Source organism: Sapajus apella, unplaced genomic scaffold (assembly GCF_009761245.1).
Source record: "Sapajus apella isolate SASKATOON/1434 unplaced genomic scaffold, GSC_monkey_1.0 scaffold16, whole genome shotgun sequence".
Classification (NCBI taxonomy): domain Eukaryota; kingdom Metazoa; phylum Chordata; class Mammalia; order Primates; family Cebidae; genus Sapajus; species Sapajus apella.
Window position 1 is genome coordinate 31,924,634 of NW_022436956.1, and position 14,677 is coordinate 31,939,310.

General features: G+C 37.8%; 1 protein-coding gene and 1 long non-coding RNA gene across 3 annotated transcripts in view; one reads left to right on the plus strand and one right to left on the minus strand.

The window, feature by feature from the left end:
- Positions 1-14,677, minus strand: part of LOC116556405 — a 400,504-nt gene that overhangs the window by 186,224 nt on the left and 199,603 nt on the right. The window lies entirely within an intron of this gene.
- Positions 1,519-13,553, plus strand: MMP12 (matrix metallopeptidase 12). The gene is made up of 10 exons (XM_032285751.1): positions 1,519-1,717; positions 3,238-3,485; positions 4,368-4,516; positions 4,601-4,726; positions 8,280-8,441; positions 8,940-9,063; positions 9,888-10,021; positions 10,397-10,556; positions 12,060-12,163; positions 13,099-13,553. Exons 1-10 carry the CDS (start codon positions 1,616-1,618, stop codon positions 13,197-13,199), a joined length of 1,410 nt encoding a protein of 469 aa, XP_032141642.1. The 5' UTR covers positions 1,519-1,615; the 3' UTR covers positions 13,200-13,553.

Here is a 14,677-nt window from a genome sequence, read left to right on the forward strand (position 1 = left end):
TAAAAGCAGAGATAAACTATCTGCTCATGTGTTGTATGCATATCTGTCCTTTATACACAAAAAATTCTTTTTTTGCCCTTGATGACCAATTTTTCACCCAGTTGGGGGTGATATCACCCACATTGAGAATGTACATCTTCATGAAGTAGCCTGTACTCTACATTACCAGGTCAGTCAGTGACCCATGACACCAATTTCACCTGGTCTGATGTGGCATCTTGCCAGAGGATTGATAACAATTTTCTGGAAAACATTTATAAAGCCGAGTGATTTGGATTTAGAGATATTATTTAGCTCACAGAAAGCAAGTCTGTTAAACTTTGTGTCATTAAAGGTGACATTCTCATAAGGGAATGACCAGCTGTATTTGTAAGTTAAATAGACTCAGAGAAAACAAACCAATGGCTAGAGAGAGGAGAACAGATCAGAAAGAATCTGCATAGCCCTCTGCAAGCATTGGGCAAAATAATTTTTAAATTAGATAATTATTATTTTTTCTATATTTTTCTCCTTTTCTTTAAGCTTCACTCGAGCAGCCAACAGACTGTTTCCCTGGTCACAGAGGTGGGCCAGAGCAATGACTAAATCATAACACACTGTTATGTGTCCCCTACCACACCGACCAGATCTTCCCTATACAATCAGGAGGCAGGAAACTTGTGGTGTGATTTGAAGGGATGTTCAGAAGAATCTCTCCACACGCTGCAGCACCACTGCTTGCAGTTCTACCTTTGGAATTTTATTGCCTGACTCGTTAATGTTTTTAGGGCTTAAATATTCTCTATTGAGTAAGAGGCAGGTTCTGTGCAATGAGACAATTAGGTCGAGGTGGAAGGAAGCTGAGGTGATGGGCAGATAGATTCCAGAGGCAAACTTTTCCGATCTGTTAAAGTTGAAAAGAGATAACCCGCATCCTACCAATCTAGGCAATCTAGGAGGTGGGAAAGTTTGCCTCTGGAATCTATCCAGCTACCCAGTTGGGACTGGGCTTCAGCTCAGATGTCTGAAGATGTTAAGCCATAGAATCAGAATCTAAGCTGGGACAATACGTGGAACAAACAATGAAGTATCACGATATTACAAACTTTTCTTTGCTACATATAAAATCTCTGTATCATATTTCTCTGGGGAGCTAAATTCAGTTTAGAAAGTATCTATCTGCTCCAGCAAAAGGATTTTAGCTAATCTTTCAAAATTTATTTTAAAAATTTATCTATAATGAATATAAGGAAAGTATTATAATGAAAATCAAGAATACCAGACTTTAAGAAAATATATTTTAAGTCCTCTTTCTCTTTTAGTTGCTTGATATTTCTTTTACAAGGGGATGTTTTGTAGAATAGGTGGAAGTAGGGGCTTATTTATCATTTTGATTATATATACACTGTATTGCTTGAGTGATGGGCTAGATGCTAATTGACCCATTGTTGGTCAAATAAGGTCATGCTTTCTTTGCATGCTTTTGAGATAAATCAAAAGATGATATCAACTATGAGTCACTCATAGGATTCACATTCACAGAGCCTGGCCTAAGAGGTATATAAAGAGGAACATTTCAGGAACTTAAGCTAGAAAGGAACAGAGTAAACTGAGTTGATCCACTTAGAAGTTTACAATGAAGTTTCTTCTACTACTGCTCCTGCAGGCCACTGCTTCTGGAGCTCTTCCCCTGAACAGCTCTACAAGCCTGGAAAAAAATAATGAGCTATTTGGTGAAGTAAGTATGGACGCTACAGTATTTATCTAGCTTGATGTTTGTCTTTTAAGATTTATTGCATTAACCACTTTTTTTGTTTGTTTGAAGTACCAGTTGAAAATTGGTCTAGGAGGCTGTCTGCTTTCAATATTAAGATTTTCTTTGCCAAAGAAGAATATAAAAAAGAGGTATTGGTTTTGAAGGAGTGTTATGATATTGGCAACTGAACTTGTTCCTTCTAAAATCCTTTGGCCAAGAAATTTCCATTCAATATAATTGGAGTTCACTTCTGTTATGGTATTTTATACTAGTCATTAAATGCCAGTTAATAATCTGAGATCTGAACAATGGTTTCATTACTATAACCACTTCAGGCTGCCATAATAATCTAAGCATATTCCCTTTACCCTCAGTCATCTCAGATATATATCTTTATAGCTTTTTTGGGGTCCCACTAAGTTGCCCAGGCTGGTCTGTAACTTTTGGGCTCAAGCAATCCTCTGCCTCAGCCTCCCAAAGTGATAGGATTACAGGCATGAGCGACTATGCTGGGCCAATCTTTATAGCATTTTTAATGGATTTTTTTTTTCAATTCTTAGTTTCTTTTCCTTAATTAAAAGAGTTTGGTCTCCCTATTCTCTAAGATTACTGTAACATTGAATTTATCATAGTTGTCTATTTTGTTTAGTTTTGAGTTTTTAAGCAAGAGATTGGTATCCCAACTTATAATAATGATATTAATAAAATGTATTTTTTTTGAGACAGGGTTTTATGCTGATACCCAGACTACAGTGCAGTGGCACAATCTTGGCTCACTGCAACATCTGTCTCCTGGGCTCAGGTGATTCTCCTGCCTCATCTTCTCAACTAGCTGGGACTACAGGCACGAGCCACCACTCTCAGCTAATTTTTGTATTTTAATAAGATACAGGGTTTTACCATGTTGCCCAGGGTGGTCTTGAACTCTGTGGCTCAAGCAATCCTTCCACCCTGGCCTCTCAAAGTGCTGGGATTACAGGTGTGCACCACTGTGACTGGCCTGGGTGACCAAGAGAGACTGCCATCTCTTAAAAATAAATTTTTAAGAAGATATTTCCACTGGGATTCCAGGAATACGGCTCACTGCAGCTTCTACCTCCCACACTCAAGTGATCCTCTCACCTCAGCCTCCTGAGTATCTGGGACTACAGGCATGCACCAACACTCTGGAATAATTTTTGTATTTTTTAGACAGATGCGTTTTGCCGTGTTGTCCAGGCTAGTCTCGAACCTCTGGGCTCAAGCAATCCTCCTGCCTCGGCCTCCCAAAATGCTGGGATTATAGGCCTGAGCCACTGCTCCTGATTGACACATGTTTGATAGCACAAAAAATTACGATTTTTTTTCCTCATTATAATTGTCCAAGCAATAATAATCTAACCTGTAAGATGTGCAAAATTCCTGGTCTGAAAGTGTCAGTGTACAATTTAGTCATATACATGGAGTTCCCAACAGAAACTTTTTTGTGGGCAATTTTGCATTACTGAATGGATTTTTTCCAGAGATACTTAGAAAATTTTTATGGCCTTGAGAAGAACAACCTTCCAGCAACAAAAATGAAAGCCAATGGAAACTTACTAAAGGAAAAAATTCAGGAAATGCAGCAGTTCTTCGGTCTGAAAGTGACTGGGCGATTGGACACATCTACTCTGGAGATGATGCACACACCTCGATGTGGAGTCCCCGATGTCCATCATTTCACAACAATGGCAGGGAGGCCGGTATGGAAGAAACATTATATCACCTACAGGTAATGTTGGTGTATATTGCCCTGTATTTTCTACTTTCCCATAGGTCTGACTCCTAACCTGAACCAGTTAGACACAGCCCTAAATCTGGAAGTAGATAAAGTAACCTCCCTTAATTGTTAACGCTATCTCTGATGAAATTCATTTTCTCGGCCGGGCACAGTGGCTCACCCCTGTAATCCCTGGACTTTGGGAGGCTGAGGTGGGCAGATCCCAAAATCAAGAGATAGAGACCATCCTGGTCAGCACGATGAAATCGTATCTCTACTAAAAATACAAAAATTAGCCAGGCGTGGTAGCATGCACCTGTAGTGCCAGCTACTCGGGAGGCTGAGGCGAGAGAATCACTTGAACTCAGGAGGTGGAGTTTGCAGTGAGCTGAGATCATGCCACTGCACTCCAGCCTGGGTGACAGAGAGAGATTCCATCTCAAAAAAAAAAAAATTATTTTCTTTAGAAGGAAGAATTGTTCACCCAGGGGTGAGTCGTTTGGCTTGCCAGTCCAAAGCAGATTTAAAAAGCTGCAAATGGAGAATGAAACTAAATTTACTATAAATAAGAGACAGGGGGAAGTTTATAGAGTAGTCAAGATGGATAAATGCGGAATCTGGGAGCAGCAGCAAAAAGCATAAGCTTCTATGAAAGCAAATCCTTTAAGCTGATGACCTGTGAGTTTTAAATAAGGAGAATATAAGTTGGATTTTGGTTAAGAAGGAAGTTGTCCAAGGAAAAATGTTTCTGCACTTAATGAAGCAAGTTTTAAAATCTGAACTCTTGATTTATGAAATGATCCATCTTCCAATTGTGCTGGCAAAAATGAAGTATTATAAGACAAAGTTAACATGTGCTTTCCATACATTTTTTCTCTCTTTTTGCTGATAAAGCATCCGTAATTATACACCTGACATGAACCATGAGGATGTTGACTACGCAATCCAGAAAGCTTTCCAAGTATGGAGTAATGTTACTCCCTTGAAATTCAGCAAGATTAACACAGGCGTGGCTGACATTGTGATGTTTTTTGCACGTGGAGGTAGAGAACTTGTACTTCATCTTTGTCATTTGTCATGATCTATTGGATGTATAGAAGGACTAATTTTCTTTCCTTTTCCAAAAGCTCATGGAGACTACAATGCTTTTGATGGCAGAGGTGGAGTCATAGCCCATGCTTTTGGACCTGGATATGGCATTGGAGGGGACACACATTTTGATAAGGACGAATTCTGGACTATAAATTCCAAAGGTGGGCAAAAAAACTAAGCAAACAGGAAAGGAAAACAACAAAAACCCTAACAAATTCAAAATTCTAGTTTCAAAAGACTACATTGTGACAAATGATTACATGATGAAAAATCTTGTTCTGATTATAATTTTGCCTCTAAATCAAATTTAACACTTTGTATGAGTCTCAATTTCACCCTTTGTAAATTGAGGATATTAAACTAGATCATCTTGAAGATCGGCTCTAACAATCTATGAAGATTCTATGAACTATGAGCTGGTTCATCAGTATAAACTCAAAGGAACCTTAAGCATAATATGAAAAGGTAAAAGCTGTTATTTAGGTGATTAGGGTTTTTTGTTTGTTTGTTTTTGTGACAAGGTCTTGCACTGTCACTTAGGCTGGCGTGAGGTGTCATGATGCTAACTCACTATAGTTTTGAGCTTCTGGGTTCAAGCAATCCTCCCACTCCAGCCTCCCTAGTAGCTAGGACCACAGGTGTGCCCTATCCGCCTAGCTAATTTTTTTATTTTTGTAGGGACAGGATCTTGCTATGTTGCCTCAAGAGATTCTCCTGTCCCAGCCTCCCAAAGTGTTAGGATTACAGGTGTGAGCCACTGTGCCCAGCCTAGGTGATTAGTTTTTGACAGTGAAATCCATAAACTCAAAAGCAAACACATACTAATTCTGTGTTTGCCAATAATTAGAGGATAAGATGGTCATCTGTGTGTTGCATAATATGCTGACAATTTCTTAGATTCACAGTGAACAAGAAAGAAAACGTTATAGAGAATCTAGATATTCCTACAGAGAAACACAAGATTATACAGTCATGTATTCTCATGTGATCTTGGGATAAAAACTTCAGAATGCCTAATTGAATATTTAACACCTTGGAAGCTTTTATAGAAGGACTGTAGCTTATCAACCCCTTCAGATAGTTGACATGGGGTTAACTAAACTCTCCTGTTATTTAGGGGAATCACTAGCATGGGAAAATTCTAGCCATCATGTCAGAAGCCTTTTTAATTCTTCCATTGGAAATTCTAGATTCTATAACTCCCTCATGTGGAAAGTAAATGGGAAGAAAGTCATCAAGGATATTCTCTATTCGCCATCCTCCTCTCTGGGTGATATTGCACATGTTGAATGTCAGTATTTTTTTAGATACTATGTCCACCAGAAAGACTGCTTTAGTCCAACACATAGCCTAAGGCTTAAAGTTTTTGATGAGAAGAGGACTTTTATATTGTCAAAAGACAGATCATGTATGATTAGGTACTTGCTGAATTGCAAATCCTCAGCCAGACATGTTATATGTGCCTCAATGTTATCCAAGGTTATTTGGCGGATTGTAACCCTTTCATCTTAGGATACTTGTGCTAGTTAGCCTCAAAAAATGTTTTGGAATTCTAATGAACCTTAGAAGAGTAATTTAATGCAGCTTTTCATAGGTAAAGGAAATTAAGGCCAAGAGAAGGTTAGTGGCTAGTTTGTGGAAAAGCTGGACCAGAACATGCATTCCTACCTCTTAGCCCAGTATTTTCCATCTGTCCATGTTGCCTTATTTTTTAATTGGATTAATTCAATGCTTTCAAAAAATCAAGTTATTTATGACAATTATAACTTAAAATGCTTATTTTCAGCCTGTTTTGTTGTTGTTTGTTTGTTTGCTTGTTGTTTGTTTTTGAGATGGAGTCTTGCTCTGTCACCCAGGCTGGAGTGCAGTAGTGCTATCTCGGCTCACTGCAACCTTCGCCTCCAGGGTTCAGGCACTTCTACTTCAGCCTCCCCACTAGCTGAGATTACAGGTGCTGTCCACCACACATGGCAAATTTTTTTTTTTTTTTTTTTTTTTTTTTTTTAGTGGAGACGGGGTTTCACCATGTTGACCAGGCTGCTCTCAAACTCCTGGCTTCAGGTGACCTGCCTGCCTTGGCCTCCCAAAGTGCTGGGATTACAGGCATAAGCCACTAAGAGCCTCAGCCTGTTTTCTTTTACTCAGTAAATTAAACAAACAAATAGGTTAATTATTGCTGGCCTATTTAATTACAGTATTGGGTAATGAGGCTATATGATTACAGAGATGAAAAGGACAAAATCCTACCCTTGAGCACACAATCTAGTGAGAAACAGGATACAAACATAAATCCCTTATTTTGAGATGAGGATCAATGGTGGTGGCTCATAGACATATTATAGGAGTTGAAAAAAGGATAAATTCAGGTTTGGCTAAATTGTAAAAACTTTGCTGGACCCATGATACAGAAAATTCTTGAAGGATTTGTGTCTAAACACTCTCCGAGAGGGAGGTGTAGACTCTTTGCGCTTGGGTACGGGAGAGTATTTCAAGGTCAGGTTCTGCAGCTAACTGATGTGTGACTCTGCGGAAGTCAGTTCTTCTGAACTACAATTTTGTCATAGAAGAAGACAAAAATGAAGGCATTGGACTAGAAAACAAAAATGTTAGTCAGGGAGTTTCAAATATTCTGCAAATTGAGATATTTGTGAAAAGGGACATACCTCTCTCTCTTCTCTTACCTACAAAGGTGCATTCTCTAGGGCGTACCACAAAATGAACAAGGAGTTCTTATGGGACTCAAAAGAAAAGACAGATATTAAAGACAAACTATTTTAATCATAGATGAAAATGATGAAGTCTGAATGGGGCTCAAAAGAAAAGACGGAAAACACTGTCACTTGGTAGTCCAAATATGTCTAAATTTTAAGTACAGACTTTTTTAAGAATTATTTTTTCTTTTTTTTTTTTGTTTTTTTATATTCTTTCCTTGAGTCATATAGACTCTTTAATTTTACTTAGAATCATGTGTAGTAAAAGCATGAACATTAGAGCCAAGAAATTTGGATTTAAAACTTGGCTCAAGCACTTAATTTGATTAATCTTATTGATACTGTTTCCTCATCTGTAATGGGAGCACAGTGGCTTTCTTTCAGTTGTGTGAGAATTACACACAATGTGTTACATTTCTCGGTGACTCACAGCACCTGAAGATTAATGATAGCCTTATATTTGGGTTTAGGAAAAGACAATTGCTGTACCTAGTAAAGCTAGTTTTTCTAGTAAAGAAAAACATTTTTTTCTATACCTAGTAAAGCTTCATGAAGAGTAAAACCAGAATTGAGTCATGAGAGTTGAGAATTATTTAGAAACAATGAAAACTTTTGAAGGTAGCTGTGAGTTATTCTAGAAATTTTTACAACAGAATATATTTTGTCTACTGGTAAAGCAGTCCTTAACCAGAGGCAATTTTGTCCCCAGGGGGACATTTGACAATGTCTGGAGACATTTTTTATTGTCAAAACTAAAAAGGGATTTGCTACTTGCATTTAGGGGTAAAACCTGAGATTTCTAAACATCTATAACACGCAAGACATCCCAGACTACTGGCATATAATGTCAGTAATGCTGAGGCTGAGAAACCCCATTCAAAAGGGTATAGAAATAAGTAAAATATTCTTAAATGTTTCTTTTTCACTGTGTCAGATATTGTGATATTGTCCAAGATGATAATGCATTTCACAGCTTTCTGTCTTTTGACTGGTTTCTTCTTAGGCACAAATTTGTTCCTCGTTGCTGTTCATGAGATTGGCCATTCCTTAGGTCTTGGCCATTCCAATGATCCAAATGCCATCATGTTCCCCACCTACAAATACGTTGATGTCAGCACATTTCGCCTCTCTGCTGATGACATACATGGCATTCAGTCACTTTATGGTGAGTTGAATTTATTTATCATTTTGCCATATAAAGATACTCACTCATGAATAGTCTAACAATATCTATATTTGGATAAAACTTTAATATATGTCTTTTGAACTCCATAAAAACCCTGTGAGGTAGGCAACACGGGTATTATCTTCATTTTACAGATGAGGATGTTAATGTCAGAGCCAGAGGCAGAACCAGAGGCCTCAAATCTGGTGTTTTTTCTATGCAAGATACCATTGCCTTACTGAAGAGGGCCTGCATATTAAATAATTTATTTTAACTGGAAAAGGAAAGAAAAGATAATCAGATTTTCTTCCTCCATGATATTGTAACCGTATGGATAAAAACACCTTACTTCATGCTTCCTGTAAATGTTATAGAATGCTTAAATTGATTTTGATACAATGTTCATTAAGAAAATTTAGTATTTAAAAATAACAGTTTTCCTGCTCTGAACTAAAATGCAGATTTTGTTTTCTAATGCTTCTTGAAATGTATTTTCAGGAGGTCCAAAAGAGTACCAACCCATGCCAAAGCCTGACAATTCTAAACCAGCACCCTGTGACCCCAATTTGAGTTTTGATGCTGTCACTACAGTGGGAGATAAGATCTTTTTCTTCAAAGACAGGTAGGATCCTTTTCATATCTAACCGATATTAAAGTTTCTGCCTTTATATTTTTTTTTAATCAGAGAACAGTGGAAAATAATTGAAAATGAAGTAGATGAAACTTGTAAGCAAGAACTTGGACTTGATTCTATAGGCAATGAGGAGATCTTAAAGGTTTTGAAGCAGGAAGACAGATGTGATTACATTTGTGTTTTAGCTAGAAAACCGGTGTGTAAAAAAGGATTTGCAGTAGGAATCTGGGATGGGAAATTAGAAGACAGGAAACAGAAGCCAGACTATAGTAATCATAGATAAAAATGGTGAGGGCTGAAACTAAGACTATAAAAAAGTACCTATGCAAGAGGCTTGATTTCTTAGTTATGGAGGAGAGAATTCAGGATAACTTATGAATTCTTCCTTAGAACACAGACTGAAGCAGGTATTGGTGGTAACGAGGGAGAGTTAGGAAGATTAACATTTGTCAAGTAGGACAAATATTTCCCATTTTTGAGATTATAAGACTGAGACACTTGAGCTTAGGTGACTTCCTTGAGGTTACAAAACTGGGGAGTGGATTCTAGGGTCACGCTAGAAGCTTAGATCCCTGGATTCCAAGCTCCAGGGTGTTTCCGTATATCAGGTTACTTGTTAAAATCATTTTTATTATCAAAGAGTTGATTAATATTCTTTTCTTGTGGATCCATGGATATCAGACAGCCATGGAACAGAATGTGAAGACAATGGAAAGAAACACTGGGTCTTTTCACAGGCCCTTCCCATTCACACGCCATGGTTCTTGAGTCTACATTGTTTTTAAACATGTGTCAAATGTCTTTCATGCCAGGTTCCTCTTGGTGACGTTTCCTCAGAGGCCAAAGACCAGTGTTAGTTTAATTTCTTCCTTATGGCCAACTTTGCCATCTAGCATTCAAGCTGCTTATGAAATTGAAGCCAGAAATCAAGTTTTTCTTTTTAAAGGTAATTTTAATTTTTAGTTTTGTCATTGAGTCTACTTCAAGGAAGAGAATAAATTAAGAAGATATTAATACCTTTTAACAGATATAGACCAAAAAGCACTTTAGATTTTATTAATGGTGGCTCTGAACTATAAGCTAAAATAGCCTGAATACCTAAGTAATACATACAACTTTCTGAAAAAGTTTGTAAACTATAAAATAGTAATACTTGTGAAAAAAACCCCATAGGAACCATAGAAAATAGACTATGTTCAAGATAAATAAGCAATACATTTTATAACTGTGGGAAAGGAATTATGTTGTTTATAGTAAATCAATATTTTCTTATTACTCTTCCTGTATAATTCAAATGTACTCTTTTTCTTTGTATTCACAGATGACAAATACTGGTTAATTAGCAATTTAAGACCACAGCCAAATTATCCTAAGAACATACGCTCTTTTGGTTTCCCTAACTTTGTGAAAAAAATTGATGCAGCTGTTTATAACCCACGTTTATATAAGACCTACTTCTTTATAGACAACCAATATTGGAGGTGAGCTTTAATGGTTGGTCATTTGACCCCTCAGATTGTGAAACAGGCATGGGACGGGTTTTCCAGAAAGCACCTTTTGTGTGCAAGTTCCCAAAGCTCCTTGACCTTCCAGGGAGAGAGATTAAGAGAATATAGGACTGAAATAGTTATTGTCAACCGAGTTATTTACGTTCTTGATTCTGATATATGAGATAGTAATGTGTTTTTTTTTTTTAAAAAATACTTAATAGAATGTCATGTTATTAATCATAATGGAAGCACATTGGAAAATAGTGTCGTAGATGTACGAGACCATGTATTTAATCTACAGTCAGTTTGGAGGGTGTATGGATTTTCAGACTCCTTTCTATAATCACTAGATTCAAAAGACAAAATGAGGAAATTTCCTCTAAATGACAGGAGGTCTTGCAAGTTCTTCCTTAAAAGAAAGTCAGACCCTGGTCAAGGGAGGATAGGAGCTCATTTGAGTGTCTATCTCTTTTGTCCCAAGTGTCTAAATTTTGAAGGAGGAGAGGATTCTCTATTCCTTCTTCTGAGTAAGCCAGTCATTTTGTAGATTGCTTACCTGGTTGACATGAGACATGATGTATAAGTGAAGCTTACATTTACAATAATTATTTTTTCTTAAACATTTAAAACTCAACATCTAATTCCAATTGAATACCTCATGCTTATGACTTGAGCTTGACCACCAACCCTTAGCCCTGTTTGAGAAACAAAACTTGATTTTAGCAAATAACACTTTCTAAAGAGTGTACAGATGGGTGCGGTTTGCTGTAGCCTGTTATTATGAACATTGAAATTTCAACTCTGAACAGTGGCTCTGTTTAGTTTTCTGCTTCCACTTGGCCCAGGAGTTTCCCCTTAAAGGCCAGTGAGAGAGTGCTAAACAAGCCATAAATGCTTAGAAAACCAAACTGAATAAAAACAAGGTAACAGTTAGATTCAGTTGCCACTTCGAAGTCTAGAGAGAAACAAAACTCTTTTGACTTGCTGGTAAAAGAGAATTTAAGAGAGAAACTAGGACCTGACCATAGAGCCTAGAAATAAAAGGGTTTATTTTCAATTTCTCTTGAACATGTGTGTTTAAAACGCTTTGGTTCCCTGGCTCTTAGTCCCTTGACCTGTTTATGATCTTCTTGGGGGAAAAGGGTATTTTTGTCTCAGTGGAAAGCTTTGAAAAGAAGGCAATGATAGGCAGCTGAAGAACTGGTCACTGGGGTGAATGCTATAGCCAAATCACCTTCCATGCCAGACTCTATAAAGCAGGACCAAGCACTGGTGGAAGTAGTGGGAAAAAAACTTAACCAGAGTCAGGAAACATAGGTTTGAGTCCTACAGGGACTTAGAGGAAATCAATGAACTGTTTAGGTCCTTGGTTTTCTTCATTAGAACAACTTAAGCCCTTTTGGGAAGAGCCCTTCAGTAGAGAAGGTGGGTTTGTGGTGCATGTCAGGAAAGCCACTTTCTGATTGAGTTTCTGCTGGTTACTTCTTTGCTCAGGTATGATGAGAGGAGACATTTGATGGACACTGGTTATCCCAAACTGATTACCAAGAACTTCGCAGTAACTGGGCCTAAAATTGATGCAGTCTTTTCTAAAAACAGTAAGTAGTTGAGAAAACCATGAAGATACTGGAAATCCCATTTCAAAACTATAAATCCTCTAAGATTAGAGAACAGGGCTCCAAATTGGAAAGGGGCAGGTCTCTGCAATTCCCCACAGAGCCACAAGGAAAAACTCACGCAGTACGTGTTTCTGAATAAGAGAGCTATAATGAGCCGGGGCTGGTAGCACAAGTGGTGTATTCCCAGAGTTGTCTGGCAGGCAGTGGGAATGCGATTGTTGCTATTTCCCATGTTCCTGAGTCTCTGGAATTTCCTTTGACCTCATCAGCTGCATAGTATGCAAGTACATGGCAGCCAAGACTCGGGCAGTCTGGCATCTCACCCTTTCCTACACTATGCACTGTAGTCCCTTCATACCTCACAGGCCCTGATGGACTGAGGACTGAGGTGGGTTGAGAGAAACTTGAGTTTATGTCATATGTCTTCAAACAAGACCAGCCTAAGCAAATGTTCATGGGACCAAGATTCTTCATTTGCATTCCCTCCCCATCCCTAGTGTTGTTTCCTCCATCAAGGCCCCTGTGCACCCTACCTGGGTCCAATATCCTATCTCATGAATCCTCTACCTGGAGTATGACTGGCTGTAGGTAGATGTCTGGGGGAACATGATACACAGTCCAATGGTCCCCAACATTTATAGTCTCAAATCACATAGCATCTTTTTTTAATTTGTTATATTTTGATTTAAAAATGGAGATGAGGTCTTGTGATCTTGGCCAGACTGATCTCAAACTCCTGGCCTCAAGCAGTCTTCCCATCTGAGCCTCCCACAGTGTTGCAGTTAAGGGCATGAGTCACAGCCCATAGGTCCTCTAATCCAGACAATCTATGAAAACAGATCTATGTTGTTGTTGGTTTTAGTTAAAGAACTACAGGGAGGAAATTAAACTATTTAATTTGTTTTCATTTTCAGGATACTACTATTTCTTCCAAGGAGCTAACCAATTTGAATATGATTTCCTATCTCAACGTGTTACCAAAAGACTGAAAAGCAATAGCTGGTTTGGTTGTTAGAAATGGTGTAATGGTTTTTGTCAGTTCACTTTAGTTTAATAAGTATTTATTGTATATTTGCTATGTCCTCAGTGTACCACTACATAGAGATACATATAAAAATAAAATCTATAAACCATAAATTATTGTATAAAATATGTAATATTTTTCAATTTTGAAAACTGTAATTGTCAATTTTTTCTTGACTCTACTATTGAGTTTGAAAATAGATACCTTCAAAGGCCAAGATAATTCTTTTTGCAGCATGCTCTGTAAGTTGGTTCCTAACATCCTTGGACTGAGAAGTTATAATTACTCTGGCATAACTAAAATTAAGTATACATATTTTTGCTCAAATAAAAAAATTTAAAAGCATTCATTTTTTAATATTTTTTATTGAGAAACAGAAGGTGTATTTTGAAAATAACTCTGAATCAACTCCTAAATAAAAATAAGTCTCCCTGACTATATCGAGGGATGAATATGGCAAGTGGAAAAAAAAAGCTTAGATTTCTTTTGATCACTTGGGTAACACCACCTGTGTCCTTGGTCTCGAGGCAAGAAAGCATCCTCTAGGATGCACATGACCCCAAGGAGTACCTATAGAGTATAGCCACAGACTGGAGAGAAGGGATGAAATGGGAATTTTCCATTCTGGTAAAATCCACAGTCAAGTCTTACAGTGTAATTGCTGTGTGACCTTCACAACCAATTAAATCTAAGCTTCCTTAAATTCTGGAGGAAATAAAATTAGGCAGTACCCACCTCATAGGTTTATTGTGAAAACAACACAATGCATGGCGAGCACATCATTCTGGTAGTGTGGCTTGTCCTGTATCCATTTTCTCCACTAACTGACACATAGTCCACCTATCTTCTGGGTTGTATACATTGTAGAGCTCTCACTTATAGCTTAGGGGTTTGTGGAATGCTTTTTACCTTTAAGTTTATTGATAAATCATTGTTGATTGATGTACTTAATTTATGCAGAAATTGTTCAAGTTGGATGATCATTTTTGGCTAGTGGGATGAGCTGAAATCAGGAAAAATATGAGGCTCAGAAAGTATCTAGAGGGAGATGGAGTTCTTTGTCCTTCATGTCTCAGATCTATTTTTTTTTTTTTTTGAAATGGAGACACTCTGCCTCCCAGGCTGGAGTGCAATGGCACAATCTCAGCTCACTGCAACCACTAATTTTTGTATTTTTAGTAGAGATGGGGGGGGGGGTCTCACCATGTTGGCCAGGCTAGTCATGAACTCCTGACCCCAAGTGATCCCCCCGCCTAGGCCTCCCAAAATGCTGGGTTTACAGGCATGAGCCAGTGTGCTCAGATCCATTCTTAACTCAAGTATGTGCTCCTTGAGTATCATTAAAGTTGTCTTTGTGAAGAATAGAATCAAGTCATCACTAGAAGAAATGTTATGCTCCACAGGTTACTAAATGCTAGATTTCCCTCAAAAGAAGAAAATTCCTACAGAATCAGTATCAAAAGAAAATG